The 17463-nt window shown below is 39.5% G+C and overlaps 1 protein-coding gene across 3 annotated transcripts in view; it reads left to right on the forward strand.

Moving 5' to 3' along the window:
* Positions 1-262: 262 nt before the first annotated feature.
* C2CD5 (C2 calcium dependent domain containing 5) overlaps positions 263-17463 on the forward strand; it is an 85237-nt gene continuing 68036 nt past the window's right edge. For 2 of the 3 annotated variants that reach the window (XM_082634580.1, XM_082634581.1), the window contains exons 1-5: positions 264-1455; positions 1580-1698; positions 12058-12144; positions 13556-13727; positions 15009-15104. In XM_082634580.1, the coding sequence (XP_082490706.1) occupies positions 1609-1698; positions 12058-12144; positions 13556-13727; positions 15009-15104 (445 nt within the window). In that variant the 5' untranslated portion in view covers positions 264-1455; positions 1580-1608. Of the gene's footprint in view, positions 1456-1579; positions 1699-12057; positions 12145-13555; positions 13728-15008; positions 15105-17463 lie in introns of all 3 variants that reach the window. The other variant, XM_082634579.1, reaches the window with a different exon arrangement.

Here is a 17463-nt window from a genome sequence, read left to right on the forward strand (position 1 = left end):
AGGTATTTTATTCTTTTTGATACAATTATAAATGGGATTGTTTTCTTAATTTCTCCTCTGATAGTTGGTTATTAGTTTAAAGAAAGCAACAGGTTTCTATACATTGATTTTGTATCCTGCAACTATAGTGAATTCATTTATTAGTTCTAACTATTGTTCCGTGGAGTCTTTCTTTATACGGTATTATGTCATCTGTAAATAGTGACAGTTTTACTTCTTTCCTTCCAATTTGGATGCCTTTATTTTTGAGTATTTTTAAAGTTGAAAGTATCATCCTGATATCTTCATTTGGGAATTTTCCACTCCTGACGAATCCAGTGGTATAATCTTTTTACTGGAATGGTTAATGCTGATTTTAGTATTTGATATGGCATGTATTGTTATTGCTATTTTTGATGCGTGGTATGGAGTGATTTGTGTTACCTCTTGCGTGTGTGTGTTTCAACTTCCCTAATTTTTTCCTGATGGTCTGAGCTTATAAATTAAGCCTCATTTTAGCATGTATCTATCTATCTATCTATCTATATACACAATTGGGTCGATTCTTCAAGATGTTTAATCAAGCTTATTTCGTCCAATTAGTCGAACACAATTTCCTATGGTAGGAGGTCCTGAACTACTGCCAGCATTGTAGGTCTTATCTTTAGGTTTGCAGATGTTTAATAACCACACTGAGATGATCTAAGAGTGCAGGGCAATTTCTTTCAAGCAGTGGCTTTGGATTTCGAAATCTTTTGTTTTTGTTTTTCCCCCAAGATCTACCTTAACATCTGTCACCCAGTACACGTGTATATGACTGAATAAAGAGTGTTACTGCAGAATACTTACTCGACTATCCGAGAGGTTCCTGAAATTTTTCACTCTGTTTCAGATATAAGAAAAACTGTACCCTTTCCAGGTGGAAACCGGTTAAGCTGATTTCACGAACTACTAGTGGGTCGTTAAAGGCAGACTGAAATCGCTCCTCTAGTAGCCTCCGCTGCTGCTCCTTCTGTCCCAGCCTTTTGGAAATGCATTGCAGAAGTTACCGAGCCGCAGCTGCGGTTCGTTCCTAGAGGGTGGGCCGGTTTTCTTCCTGGGAAGCAGCAGGGTGCCAACCTACAGCCCCAGACTCGGTGGATGATGCGGGGCTCGACCCGTTTCCCTGCCTACCAGCTTCCTCGAAGTCCGTCCCGCCTCCTTCATCTGCTCACCGCGGATTTAGTGCTTCCCGGGAGAAGTGGGCCGAGCGCCGAGCGATCGATGCCTCCTCCCCGCCCTGGGAGCCGCCATTTTGGGGGGAGGAGAAACACTCGTAGGGGCGGCTGCGGGTCAATGGGATGTTGACTAGCTTCTTCTTCTCTTGCCAGCGCTGTGGAGCCGGGGCAGAAGCCTCCACCGGGGCCGCTCCTCCGGCTGCCTCTCCGGAATGAGGCCTCAGTTCCCGCGCAGGACGGCTTCCTTTTTCTTCCGAGAGTAAGTGGCGGCCGGCGGCGCGGCACGTCCCCGCGCACCCTCCGCTGTCAGTTACCCCGCGCGCCCCAGTCCCTCCCCCGCCCCGCTGGGCTCTCGGCGCAGACTCGCTTGTTTATTTCTGCAGGAGTCCAAGGAGAGGCCGAAGCCGAGACGATGCCTGGGAAGCTGAAGGTGAAAATCGTGGCCGGGCGCCATTTGCCGGTGATGGACCGAGCTAGTGACCTGACTGATGCCTTCGTGGAGGTTGGTGCAAGGTCCTGCCCCTCCAAACACAGGGAGCGCCGAGCCCTGTGAAGGATCTTAGTCACCTCGCCCGCAGCCTCTCAGCCTATTCCCCTGTCGACCGCCCTGCTGGGTGCCGTGCTTGTCCAGCCCTCCCTGGAGGGCTGACTGCCGAGACTGCAGCCCATGTGATAGGAGCCCTGCTCGCAGGCGTCCGCGGCGCGCTGTGCCGCGCAGGGAGGCTGTTACTGCTCTGCCTGCAGGGTGACCCTGATGTCAGGACTCCTAACAGGCCACCTGCCAGTCAGGACATCCCAAGGAGTGATCACGCGGCCACTGAAACACACACACACACACACACACACACACACCTTTCTTTGACACACACCTTTCTTTGGCGGGGGGGAGGGTAGCTAGCTTTTAATGCTAGAGTGATGGAGATGATGTTTAAGAATGTAGATACGGTCCGTTATGGGCACTGGGGGAGCTGCAAGGCGATCTAGTCTTTAACATAGGATTTTCTGAATCATCAGTGTAAGTTCTAAAACACAAGTGTAACACTTTTCTTCTCTCGTATAGACTGGTAGGTCTGAGGAGCTGTTTCAGGGTAATTTAGTGCCTTGTGGTAGGAAGCCAATTAAGTGCCATGGATTTAAATTGCAAAATTGCTTTTTAAATCTAATGATTAGTTTAAAACTCATGCTAATTAGCACAGGCCCCGGAAAGTAATAATCCAGAGAAAGAAGCCAAGTAAGATTGTAATAAAAATTGTCACGATGAGCCAGAGCATTAGAACGATAATCATTTGGGCTGTTAATGTTTAGAGTTGATAGATGCATGATAATATACAGCCTGATTCCATATCAATATACAATATTGTGGATGTTCGTTAAAGATTCTCTGACCTAATCAGACATTGCCATTGCAATTCTCAAGCTCAACTTCATTTTTATGTGAGGAACAGTTACTGGGTGTGTTCTTGGGCCAGGTGATAGGTCATGGGGATACACAGATTGCCAAAGCCTCGTCTTTGCTTTCCGGTATCTCAGAGACTGACCCACACAGTTTAGGTTAATAATAGCTAATACGTATTGAGTCTCATTATTGCCAGGTCTGTGCTAAGTTTTTTTCAATTCTTAGTCCTTATAACAGTCCTGCTATTGTATTATTTTCCCATATTGTAATTGAAGTACCTGAAAGACACAGGTTTTTTGTTTATTTGTTTTAATATCACATGGATTTTTGTTTCCAAGCAATATATACTTGTAATCAATTAAAACATATCTGAAAGGAACCATGAAACCTGAGAACTGCTATGGGGACTTGCTGGTACATAAGAACCTAGCAAATTCAGGAAACAAGGGAAAATGTTCTGAGATAACATTTGCATCGTCAACCTCTATTGACTGTTTTTACAATTAAAAATATTTTATAACTTAAAAAAAAGCCTAGGAACAGTAAATAATTTGCCTAAGATGCCTTAACCTTGTAAATTTCCAAAGCCTAGTGGTTTGTTAATCCACGGTGCAAATACTGACTCTCCAGACAAGATGATGAGTGTTTCTGTAGACTGTGGAAACTTAATTCTGTCTCTGAAGGTTTAGGGAGGTTTCCTAAAAAAAGTGACATTTGAACTGGGCCTTGTAGGGTACCCAGGATTTTACCAGGCAGAGGGAACATCAGAGGCACAGAGTGGCATACATGGTGTGTTAGGAAACCATCTTAGTTTGGGATGTGTCTGGAGTCAAAGCGGATGTGTGCGTAGTGGAGGTTGTGACGGATAAGGCTGGGAAGGTAGGTTGGCGCCAGCGCCCTTTTATGTGTTTTTTGTAAATAGAGGGTAAACGGGGGAAGTTCTTCAAGCAGAAAAGGAGTAAGATCATGTTTAGATTAGGTTGTTTCTTTGTACGATGACTTGAATGGTGATGTTATCGATGGACTGGATAGATGAGAGATGAGGCAAGGAGTTGAGTTAAGAAGGTGGTAAAATTACCCAGATAATATGTGCACATTTAGAATGGCAATGGGAATGGATTAAAGGGGAAAGATTTGAGGGACGTTTCTTAGGTAAAATTCTCAGGCCTTGGTAACAAATGGCTTTTGCTGGTGAGGGAGGGGTTGGATTAAAGGGTGACTCATTAATTCCTTCTTTCAACAAATAGTTACTGAGTGTCTGCTCTTTGCCAGGCCCCATGCTAGTCACCGATCTAGCTGATGCGTATGTGCTGGTGAACAAAATAGACTTGGTTCCTGTTTTTATGGAGTTTCTATTTTGGTGGGTGAGCCAGACATTAAAAAGTAAAGAAAGAGTACATTTATTTATTTATATTTATATTTTTTATTTATTGGCTGCATTGGGTCTTCGTTGCTGCGCGTGGGCTTTCTCTAGTTGTGGCGAGCGGGGGCTATTCTTCATCGTGGTGCGTGGGCTTCTCATTGCAGTGGCTTCTCTTGTTGCGGAGCACGGGCTCTAGGGAGCGCGGGCTTCACTATCAGTAGCTGTGGCTCCTGGGCTCTATAGAGCGCAGGCTCAGCAGTTGTGGTGCACGGACTTAGTTGCTCCGCAGCACCTGGGATCTTCCTGGACCAGGGATCGAACCCGTTTCCCCTGCATTGGCAGGTGGATTCTTAACCACTGCGCCACCAGGAAAGTCCCAAGAGTACATTTATAATTACAAGTTGTGATGAGTGCCATGAAAGAAAATGATAGAGAATCTCAGGAACTTTAGGTTGAATTATCAGGGGAGGCCTCCGAGGAAGTGCCAGTTAGGCGGAGACCTGTGGATGAGAAGGAGCTAGCTGCTCAGGGTGTGTTTTGTGTCTGTGTGTGTGTGTGTGTGTGTGTGTCTGTGTAAGGGAGGGGCTGGAGGATAGGAGAGTCTCAGCAGAGGGAAGATCCTGAGGCTTTGCTTTGTTTTAGGAAGTGAAGGAAGATGTGTGTGCTGGCATGTAGTAAGTGAAGGGGAGAGTGCTGTAAGGTAACGTTGGAGAGTTAATCAGGGAGCCAGTTGTGCAGGATCCTAGAGGCCATGACTGAAGGTTGGATTTTATTCTCAGTTCAGAGGGAAGCACTTGTTGAGATGAGCACTCTTGTTGCTGTTTGGAGAATGGACTGCAGAGGGGAAAGAGCTGAAGCAGGCAACTAGTTAGGAGATTCCATTATAGTTCAAAAAAGAGGCAGTGAGGGTCAAGGTGATGGTTTTGCTAGTAGAAGTGGATGGATTCCAGATATGCTTTGAAGATAGACAGTAGAGGATTTGTTGGTAGACTGGAGTAGGGATCAGGGAAAGGGAGACTGAAAGGTGATTCCTAGCTTTCTGGAGTCACTAGGGCAATTTTCTCACTCTCCATAGGGTTGAGATAAATTGAGTGGGTTGAGAATCAGCTTCCATTTGGGCATGTTAAATTTGAGATGTCTTTGGTTCCTTTAATTGGAGTTGTCAAGGAGAAAGTTGGATTTGTGAGTATGGTGTTTCGAAGAGAGGTATGAGTTAAAAATAAGCTCACACAGGCCAGTGCTTCTCAACTCTGTGAGACCCGGTCCTGCCTTTATATAGCAGGTATTTTAAAATCTTCCCTTTACTATCTTGGTAAGATATCTATAGCTAATATAACCTATCTATGCCCACAGTTTAAAAATATCAATATAATGCTCTAACTGTAATATGATAGAGAAATAAAAGTATTTTTTAATGTGTTTCAATATGGAAGTGCTTGTTAATGACCACAGAAGACATGAAGTAATCAGGTTGTGCCCATGATATTTACTGAGCCTTTGTTTATATCGGGTACTATACTGGCTGTTGTACAGCATGCTGGGGATAGAGCAGTGAGCAAAATGAAAGTTTCTGTAGTCACGGAACTTAGGTTCTAGTGGGAGGAAGGAGTTAATCAAAAAAATAGTTAAGTAAGAGATAAAATATGCTAGATGGTGAGAAGCTCCCCATGTGGAGAAAATAAAGCAGAATTCAGGATAGGAAGTACCTCACCTCCATGTAAAATCACGTGAACATGACTGCTCCTCTCACAGAGTGAGACAGGTGTGTAGTTTTGGCATCTCGGATGGGCCTTCACTGCCATTGGTTATCTGATTTCCCAAAATACACTACAGTCAACTCATGGGAAAAAAAGAGTTGTCCATTAATTTTCACAGTGGTTGCATTTCTTGACAGTTAATGTGTATTAAAACCCATCATAATATTCTATCTATAAACCTGAGTTAGGGTCTAGGTGGGTTTTTCGCCCATGTGGCTATCTGGTGTGGATATTTGAAAGTCATGACGTGAGACAAGTCTTCATTGTTGGGGACTGTCTCTTGAATTGCAGGACACCTAGCATCTCTGGTCTTCCTTACTAAATACTATTATTATTCATCCCAAAAACGAAATTTTTGAAATTTAGAAATTATTCGTCCCTAAATTTGTAAAGTTTCTTTAGAAGTTGGTTCTGTCCCTTTTGCAAACCATTGACTTAGGGGAGAGAAGAGGGAGCGAGAAGATGGATGGATCCTTGAATGAACATGACATTAAGAATTTATTAGAGGTGGAGGACTAGGGGAAGGACACTGAGATTGTTAGCCAGTGGGTGGGAGAAAAATCCAGAAAGTAATGTCTCAGAAGGCAAGAGAGGAAGTTTCTAGAAAGAGGAAATCCTCAACTGTCAAATGGCACTGAGAGGTCAAGTAAGGGGACAGAAATCACTGGATTGGACAACATAAGGATGTTAAGGGTCCTGGCTTGAGGAGTGACAAGGACGGAAGCCCATACTGTAGTGATTTAGAGGGTTAAAGTACACGGGAGGGCTTCCCTGGTGTCGCAGTGGTTGAGAGTCCGCCTGCCGATGCAGGGGACACCGGTTCGTGCCCCGGTCCGGGAAGATCCCACATGCCGTGGAGCGGCTGGGCCCGTGAGCCATGACCGCTGAGCCTGCGCGTCCGGAGCCTGTGCTCCGCAATGGGAGAGGCCACAACAGTGAGAGGCCTGCGTACCGCAAAAAAAAAAAAAAGTACACGGGAGTAAGGAAGTAGGAGAGGCGTGAATAAGCAATTGTTACAGGAAATATGGCTGTGAAGGGAGAGGAGAAATAGTGTGATATTCGGGGGGAGTATGCAGTTTTTAGTACTTAAAAAAAAACAAGGTGGAAGATATTAGAACATATTTGTATGCTAATAGGAATAACCCAGCAGAAAGGGAAAGATTAACGCAGGAAAAAGGGGATAAGTAAGGATTACAATATAATAAAGGGATAAATTTTGTGCTATGGACTCTAAGTACTGTATAAGCTCATAGGAAAGGGACATAATGAAGCCCGAGCTGGTGATGAGAAATCTTTGTGCTGGGCTTGAAAGATGGTGCCATTTCCATAGGCAGAGAGGAAAAGGGGGCATTTTTTGGATGAAGGGGATAAACGTTAAAAGCAGAAGGAGGGAATATAGCACATGTAATTGAAGGGAGGATTCTTGTTGAATAGAAGTGGGAAATAAAATTTGGCTGGGTAGAGAGGATGCGGATTACTAAGTGGTCTGAAAACGCTGGGGAGAAGTCTATACAGCAGATGCTCTCTTAACCAGTTTCTATTAACTGCCTCATTACAGTGCCCAGCGCTCTGCATTTCTGCCATAAACACATTCTTGAATACCCCATACCGTTAGATTATACTCCAGTGTGCCTGCTTCTCCCATCAGTTGGCTGATATGCTTTACCAAGAGGCAGTTGCCTTTATTCCCTAACCTATTTATGCCAACACTCTTTGTTATTGTTATTTATTTAAATCTTATACAAATCAGTGAAATAAGTGGGATAATGAAGTTGATAATGCTGTGTAAAGCATTATGGATACAGTTGCTAAAAATTGCTCTTGAATTAGATGAAGATTGTAAAAAATCTAGGATTCTCTATCCATAGTTATTTTACCAGTGATTTTAAGTTTTACCACATTTTAAAGAAACCCAGACTGGCAAACACAGATGATATGTTATGAGAGAGTGGCAAACACAGATGATATGTTTTGGTTTATGCAGAAAAGATGACACAGAACTGTCAACAGTGGACCCTTACTCAAAGAAGAGGCTTCAGTCTTACGATAAAAGATAGAGGAATGAATATTTATTTATATGTTTTATTTGAAAATTTTTACTGTTTGTATCATTTTTAATGATTATCTGATCTAACCAGATTATTTGATTGACTAATCAGATATTGGTCCTGATTGCATTGGGGTTGAGGGAATTTCTACTATATATGATGTGAGGAGTTTAGGAAGCCAGTGAAGACCAGGTAGTACTTAAGGATGATTATTGTGGGAATCTCCAGGATGAACAGGATGGGATTCTGTACAAGGGGAGTATTAATCAAAATATATCCCAATATTAATGTGCATGTTACAAACTGTTCCGCTAAACTACATTATCATTTTGTGTTTATCCAGGAGCCTTTGAGGGAACAGGGAGAGGAAAAGAAATTAATATTTAATGAGCATTTTCTACCAGACATTTTGCTAAGTCTCTACGTACATTATCCTGTTTAATGCTCACAGCAACTCCCCTGTTCAGGGGAGGAAGCAGCTTTAAATAACAGGTTAAATAACTTTCTCAAGGTAATTTAGCTAATGAGTGGGGAAAGAGAATGCGTTTACCTTACTAGGGAATCTTGTTAAAATCCCTGATGTTCTTTAACTAAATTGTAAGGCATTCATTTAATTGCTGAGTAATAAAATCTCCTTCGAATTAAATAAGGCCAAATGAACTCTGATTCTTCTTTAGTAGAAGGGGAATCACCACAATGTTGGCAAAATATACACTCTAGCCTTTTTCTTCTTCTAAAATCTTGTCTTTTGCTTGTTTGTTTAGTATAGTGTGGGGACTATCAGATTTTTACTATATCTAGAATGGACAGTTGACCAAAAGAAAGAAAAAAAAGTCACAGTATAGCACTACATTATAATGGGACAAAACTGAAGAGGGCTCTGAAATCATAGCTTAAGAAATGATATTCTGTTTTTGGCAGTTGAGCCAAACTCCTTAAGTACATTTGGCTTTTGAATGGTTTTGAATGCTTTTATGACTCCTAATGACATTTTACTTCAAATAAAGCAGTTTTTAGGTAAATTAAACAATAAGTATTTCTTTGATATTTTGAATATTAAAATGTAATGAAAACTAGATAAGTAAATGAGCAGATTTCTTCCCAGGTTTCTTTTTCCTTGTTTCATTTAACATTTGTGATTTAAAAGTAAAAAAAAAAAATTATGCAGGTAATACAGTTGGCCCTTCCTATCCCTGGGTTCCACTTCCTCGGATTCAACCAACTGCAGGTAGGAAATATTTGGAGAAAAATTCCAGAAAGTTCCAGAAAGCAAAACTGGACTTTGTTGTGTGTGTTCGCTATTTACATAGTATTCACATGGTATTTACAACTATTTACATAGCATTTACATTGTGTTAGGTACTAAAGAGATGATTTAAAGTGTATGGGAGGTTGTGCATAGGTTATGTGCAGGTACTGTGCCATTTTATATGAGAAACTTGAGCGTCCACAGATTTGGATATCTGTGGGGAGGGGGGATGGGTGGGAGGAGTCCTGGAACCAATACCCGTGGGTACTGAGGGATGACCGTACATGAATAGCTCCTGTTAGAAAAGATTCAAATACTCAGGTAAAACTTGAAAGCCCCTTACTTCTTACTTACAACACTGTGCTGTGTTGTCTACACCCTTATCAGTCCCTTCTTCAGAGATAATTGCTGTCACTTCTTTGGCATGTATTCATGTACTCCTTCTCCCCTGCTTTAAAAACAAAAACAAAAACAAAAACTTTTACATATTTTTAAAAACAAATGTAATCGTACTTTTTATATTCTACTACTTGGTTTTTTCAGTTATTATGCCACTGACATCGTCCCCTGACAGTACATGTAATCAACTCCATTCTTTAGTAGGGAGCATGTGATTTATTTAGTCATTTTCTTGTTGTCACTAGGTTTTTGTATATCTTTTGGGAAGGGGCCATATGTGAAAGTATTTCAGGATAAATTCTCGGCAGTGAATCCAGAATTTTATAACTGAATCAAAACAGTTTTTGCCATTTGAATTTTATTTTAATTTTTGATGTTTTTGAATTTTAAATAATCCATTTAAAAAATAGGTAATATATGTGCATGGCTCAAAATTCAAAAGGTACAGAATGAGTCAGCCTCTCATCGCCTTTCCTTTAACCGATCTGTCTTGTTTCGTTTAGTGGCCGCTGTTAACATTTGTTGTATATCCTTCCAGAAATAATCTGTGCATATATAGGCATATATCATATGCCTTATAACATTTTGTCATTTTTTTTCCTCTACAAAGAATGCTGTGGGGCTTCCCTGGTGGTGCAGGGGTTGGGAGTCCGCCTGCCGATGCAGGGGACGCGGGTTCGTGCCCCGATCCCAGAGGATCCCACATGCCAGGGAGCGGCTGGGCCCGCGAGCCATGGCCGCGGAGCCTGTGCGTCCGGAGCCTGTGCTCTGCAGCGGGAGAGGCCACAGCAGTGAGAGGCCCGTGTACAGCAAAAAAAAAAAAAAAAAAAAAAAAAAAAAAAAAAAAAGAATGCCATACACACTGCTCTGCAGTAGAGGGATGTATGTATCTTGGACATTGTTCCATACTAGTGCACGGAGAACTGCTTCGATCTTCTGTATAGCACTTCATTGTGTGGCTTTCCCATACTTAATTTAACCAGTTCCTGACTGATGGACTTCTAGGTTATTTCCAATCTTTTGCTACTATAATGCTGCTTATATATGTCATTGTGCACCTGTGTATGAATTTAAAGGGTATAGGCATTTAAAATTTTGATAAGTGTTGTCAGACTGCACTTTGTGAAGATTGTTGTAATTTGCATTCACAGCAACAGAGTATGAGAGTGCCTCATTCACAGTGTGTTCTCAAACTTTTTGATCTTTGCCAACCTGAGTAGTAAAAATGTTGGTTTTAGTTTGATTTCTCTTAGTCTGAATGAGGTTTTCCGCTCTTGATATACTTAAAAGACATCTATATTTCTATTTCTTTGAATTTCCTTTTTTTGGTTGGTTTGTTGATCTTTTTCTTATTGCTTTGTAGGAACTTGTTAGAAATTGAAGAAATTAGCTGTTTGTGACATATTTGGCAAATCCTTTTTCTCACTTTCTTATTTATCTTTGACTTTATCATATTCCTTACCATCCAGGAACTCATTATTTTTATGTAATTTCTTAAACCTTTTCAACCCTCTGACCAAACTGCCTAGGTACCAAATGGTTTGTATCATTCCTTGATAATTCAAATTGCATGATAAAATAACTAGAAAAATGTACAGAAGATAATAACTATAGGTTTGGGTATTTTGCTTTTAGAACATTTTCTGGACTGATTAAACATTAATATCTACAAGTATTATAATACCAATAGTAGGGTTGTAGGTCAAGAAGGAAAGGAGATTTCATAGATTATCTGATTGAACCAGCACTTCCTAAGTATCTACAACATGCAAAACTCTTTACTGGGATAAACCTTTAATGAATTTTGAGGTTAGAAAAGATACTTAATGGTGATAACTGATAGAATTAGGGAAGAGCTTAGAGAGATCAAATTTAGGAAAGGTGAGACAATCTAGGAAGTAGTTTCTTAACTGTTTTGCTCTTAAGCTTCCTGACCGCTTCTCAAGTCCAGCCTGAGGTTTCACAATCTCCATCCTTTCTTAGAAGCAAGTCCCAGGGATTTAGCCTCCTTTCTGCCTTCTTCCTTTTCTTCTTATTTACTTCTGCATTTTGATTTAGTGTCTGCCAAGACTGGCTATGAAACAGGGTAGTCTCCCCATTCCAACCCCTTTTATTGTCCCTGAAGATAGAAACATAAAACCCTTAATGACCATAGTTTATTGCTGATCACTGTGTATGCACAGGTAAGGATTTAAAAAGTAACAAATACTGAGGAAATGAGAAAATATGAGGATATGTTACTAAGTTCTTATAAAAATGGGCTGTAGTTCTGGATTCCCTCGATGAGATGGTAAGAGTCAGCTGTCCTTTCTACCTTCTGATTATATTTTGCTGGTCCTCCACCCTTAAGACTTTCCCCTTTTGTCTGAGCTCCTGTTTAGTGAAGGCCATGTGATTACTTTCTCCACATAATGATCTGATTTTAATTTCCCTGTAGAGCCAGTGAAGCAGAACAGTGGGTGATCCCTTGTTCCAGGTGTAGTTTATAAACTTGCCTGGACCCGTCCATACTTTCTTGCCTTTTGTCTCAGGGGATAGTTGTCTTTTATCCCCTTCATGGTTAATCCTCCTATTGTTTAGCTGATGTTAAATTTTAATTTTATTCACATTTTTTATATTTTTATTTGAACTGTTCTTACTTGTTTTTAGGTAAAATTTGGTAATACCACCTTTAAAACAGATGTGTATCTCAAGTCACTCAACCCTCAGTGGAACTCAGAATGGTTTAAATTTGAGGTAAGTTTTTAAATGTCAGCATTTTTGCGTGTGTATTTTTGAGGTGACCCTTTTTTCCCAGGAATGATTGGACTACATTTTATTTCAGGTATAGTAGTTTTCCTACACCATAAAAATATTTCCTAAGAATATTGAGTTTTCAAAAAATTATGTTACAGTTCAGAAAATATCGTATATGAATAGGAGAACCCAGATTAAAAAGGTATTATATTATTATATAGTAATTTTCTCTGGATTTTAGCATATACCAAAAATCACTTAAGAATAATGTACAGATTAAACATCTTTTTGAATTTTATGTGATAAAAATACATATCATAAATATTGCTATTTTAGCCATTTTTAAGTGTACAATACAGTAACATTAATTGCATTCACATACATACAATGTTGTGCAACCATCACCACTATTTCCAAAATTTTTTCATCACTCCAAAGAGAAAATACTCATTCAGCAACGGCTCCCCATGCCCTCCTCTCTCCAGCCCCTCGTAACCTCTAATCTACTTTCTGACTCTGAATTTGCCTATATAAGCATTTCATATAAGTAGACTCATAAGTATTTGTCCTCTTGTGTATGGCGTCTTTCACTTAGCATAATGTTTTCAAGGTTCATCCATGTTGTGTAGCATGTATCAGAATTTCATTCCTTTTTATGGCCGAATAATAGTCCATTGTATGAATATACCCTATTTTGTTTATCCTCTATCTGTTGATGCACACTTGGGTTTGTTTCTGCCTTTTGGCTATGGTGAATAATGCTGCAGTGAACATTGGTGTACCGGTATCTGTTTGATTCCCTGTTTTCAGTTCTTTTGGGTCTATACCTAGAAGTGGAATGGCTGAGTCACATGGTAATTTCTGTGTTAAGCTTTTTAAGGACCTGCCAAACTTTTCCACAGTGGTTGCACCATCTTACATTCCTACCAGCATGTGTGAGAGTTTTGGTTTTTCCATATCCTTGTCAATACTTGTTATTTTATTTTATTTATTTTTTAAATGTAAGCCATCCTAGTAGGTCTGAAGTGGTATTCACAGTATAATTTTAATGTGCATTTTTATTATGAATGAAGTGAGTTTGATTTCCTATGGCTAAGGACCACCATCTGCATTCTTTTACTTTGAACTGTCTCATATTTAAACCACCTGAAGAAGGTATTTAGGTTTCGGAGGTTGACTTCACCAGACTTGATGACCAGTTTAATACAAAGAATGTAGATGTGAGGTGTTATCTGATTGGTTTTGATTTGTATTTCCCTAATGACTAATCTCTCTACCTTTGCTTAGAGATAAATCTATAAGATTTCTTTTCCTGGAAATAAGTAATCTTTTACATTTGGTATGTGTATACATTTATGGTAATGAAGATTTTTAAATTATAAGATTTAATTTTTAAGATATACTTTTTTAGGTGGATGATGAAGATTTACAAGATGAACCTCTCCAGATCACAGTTCTTGATCATGATACATATAGCGCAAATGATGCCATTGGTAAAGTGTACATTGACATTGATCCTTTACTCTACAGTGAGGCTGCAACAGTCATCTCAGGATGGTTTCCAATTTATGATACCATTCATGGTAAGCCGTTCATTTTAAGAAAATAAGTCACAGTCTTTTAATTTATCCTTAAAGACTTTTGTGCTGTGCCTGGTATTTTTAAAATACGTGTCTTCAAAAGATGTCTTCTCTTTTAATAGACATGTGGTAGTCTGTATTGTTGGTAGAATTGTAACTTTTCTGACCATAATTTGAAATAATGCCTGCTAAATTTGTACAATATAGTAAGCAAATGCATCATTTGAAAATCATCTAATATTGCTACTCTTTCTAAAACACATTTTAAAATGAATAATCTTGAAACTTTTCTGCTTAAAAATTCTTGAAAGGAAAAAAAATTCTTCAAAGGCTTTTTGTTGCCTAAAGCAAAGTTCTCAAAGTGTGGTCTGGGGACATCTGTGGGTCCATGAGATACTTTCACAGGCTCTGTGAAGTGAGATGAGAACTGTTTTCAGGATAATACTTACATGACATTTGCCATTTTTAGTCTCACTTTCTTACAAGTTGACTGGAGTTTTCAGAGGTTTTATGATGTATGATGTTACCACACATTGAATGTAGAGCAGAAATTAGAATCTAACTATTTCATTAAGCTACACACTATAGAGATTGGCAAAAATGTAATGTAATGCCACTCTTATCACTAAAATTTATTTTGTTTTTCAAAATAGTTATTTTTATAAAAAGTGTTTATTTCGACATAAATTGATTTACTGCTACTTTAAATGAAGTAATAAGTAAATATTTGTCTAAATTCTCAATTTAAATTTATAGTATGGTAAATATTGAAGGTTTTGACCCACATAGACAAAGATTCTTTGAGATCTTCAATAATTTTTGAGATTGTAGAGGGGTCCTGCAATCAAAAAGTCTGAGAACCACTGGCCTAAAAATATGTCATCTCTTTAAAATGGCAGATGGACCATTATGGGCATAAGGAACTGGCAGATGCTTCTGCCTACAGTCTTGCATTTTTCTGTCTATTTTACATTTTTGACCTGACAATTCCATTGATAGTAGTTTATTATAAGAAGATAAGATGTTTGATGAGATTTATGTGTATTGTGACATTATTCACATTCTATATTATTTATTGATGTTTAAAATGGTAAAATAAATTGGAGAACAGGATTTACTTAAATAAATTATAGAGCATCTGTAGAATGAAAATAATTAGGAAACAAAGTTAGCATTGCTGTTATGATTGATACGTTATTTTTAAATCATTAATTATTTGCCTGATTATTTAATTATACTTTATTTTCTTAAGGTAGAAACTTGTTTTTCCTTTTGAAATTTTAGGTATCCGTGGGGAAATCAATGTAGTTGTCAAAGTAGACCTCTTCAATGATTTAAATCGATTTAGGCAGTCGTCATGTGGAGTCAAATTCTTTTGCAGTAAGTAAATATATTTTATTACTCATTTGATAGGAAATTTAATAATTGTTAAATATGAGAAATCAAATTAATGTTTCAGAAGTCTAATGGAAAACCTATTATACTTTGGTCTTAATGCCAAAGAGAAAATTGTGAATTTTTCAGAAGTAATTACTGTAGCTCTGGGAACTGTTTATCTGATTTTAAAGTAAATGATATCTAATTTTTCACAAGTTCATAGAAAGTTGTTTTAGAAAAATCCAGTGGGGCATGTGTGTGCATGCGGTCATCATGACAGTGATACTGTGGCCCACAGGGAGGCTGCCTCTGGCTGTTCCCCACATCCCCGCTTCTCTAGTCTCTGTGCCAGCCTCTGCCCACAAGAGTGTGATTAGAAGGAATCACATTAATCATTGCTGGTTACAGTCACTTAACTCCAGTAGAAAGAGTAACAGGTGAAGATTTTTGGATCTTTTTCAGAATTTTTTTTTTTTTTTTTTTTTTTCTTTTTGCGGTATGCGGGCCTCTCACTGCCGTGGCCTCTCCCGTTGCGGAGCACAGGCTCCGGACGCGCAGGCCCAGCGGCCATGGCTCACGGGCCCAGCCGCTCCGCGGCATATGGGATCCTCCCAGACCGGGGCACGAACCCGTATCCCCTGCATCGGCAGGCGGACTCTCAACCACTGCGCCACCAGGGAGGCCCTCTTTTTCAGAATTTTTAAAGAAGAATCCATATATTAATGAGACAATATTTACATAAACCTTATGTTTAGTGATATTGGGTCTGAGGTGGAGAATTGATTGTTAAAGCACTACATAAGATTACAGCTCTGAAATAAGAATGACTGGAAACAAGATTAAAAGTAAAGGTGGAATGTTTTTTCCTGCAATGCAACAAATTAATTCATCCTTAGAGAAATTAGATATGGGAATGCGAAGTGTGCATTTGTAGGTGAACTGTGCATTTGCTACAGTCCTAACTCAAAACCCAACAATTAAGGGAATAAACCCAAACGGACCTATACAGAAAGAGTCCACAATTCATTTAGGCCACATGTTGAAAGAAAATCACTGCATTGTTAAACTAGGTATGTGTCTGCATAATATAAAACATTGTGATATGACTCAGGTGATACACTGTATCTGAACAGTAGCCTATGCTACTTTGATGTCAGCGGGTTGTCAGAGGTTAGCGACAACATAGAGGGAGAGGACTTGTCACACTTTCTCAGCCAATGAAAACAAATGCCATTAATGTCTACATTTGGGAAACAAATTTGATGAGGCTACACGTGTGGCGTATTCAGACTTAATTCAAATGGGCTCTTCAAAACCAGGCCAGGGCCTCCCTGGTGGCGCAGTGGTTGAGAGTCCGCCTGCCGATGCAGGGGATACGGGTTCGTGCCCCGGTCTGGGAGGATCCCATATGCCGCGGAGCGGCTGGGCCCGTGAGCCATGGCTGCTGAGCCTGTGCGTCCGGAGCCTGTGCTCCGCAACGGGAGAGGCCACAACAGTGAGAGGCCCGCGTACAGCAAAAAAAAAAAAAAAACCAGGCCATACAGACGTGGAGCCATTTGTGGTGGATGGACGTGTATATCTTGCAGAAGTCTCAAATGGCTTTAAAAAGCAGAATTATTTAAAAAGCATAATTACTGGACACTAATTTATAGAGAAGATTGCAAGCTACTCATCTAATGTGTGTTTTACTCTTGTACCAGTAGGTCAACAAAAGGTTAAAATAATTTTCACGTATTTGTCTTACTTTATAAAGGTTCATATTTTATTGCCTATTACATTTCTTTCAAAAGTTAAAACAAATTACTTTTGTCAAATGTGTAAAAGATCTGACTATAATTAAGCTTTGAATAACTGTCAAAAAAAAGAAACAGCCAGTGGCATTTTATGCTGGTATAGGATGCTGAAAGATAGAAGTGGAGCACTAGAGGCGGCACTGTGGTACTGTCCACAATGACATAAGCATCTACAGGTATGGAGCCCTGCGGATGCCATGAAATGTGGGTCACAATTAAACAGATCTGGGCAGTTCATAGCCAGCCTGGCCTAATAGGGTTGAAAACTCCTGTGTGGTTGAGTTAGTTTCAAGGCATGAATATAGTTTGGTATAGATGTTCTCACATTCTCCCCTTTTTAATAAATCCAGTGACGTTGTTCTATGTATTGAATGAGTCTGTTAAGTAGTATAGTGACTACTGAACCAATTGGCCTTATAACCATGGATTATTAGAAACTACAGGCCTGTATGACTTCTCAGATTATGTCAGAAAGGTAATGGTTTGGTTTTTAAGGCTGCAGTATGTAGTGTGCAGAACTTTTTCAAAGGGCTTCCAATAATTAGAGTGTTTTGGTATTCATTATCTGC

This window comes from Mesoplodon mirus, assembly GCF_964341445.2.
Source record: "Mesoplodon mirus genome assembly, chromosome: 11".
Classification (NCBI taxonomy): Eukaryota; Metazoa; Chordata; class Mammalia; order Artiodactyla; family Ziphiidae; genus Mesoplodon; species Mesoplodon mirus.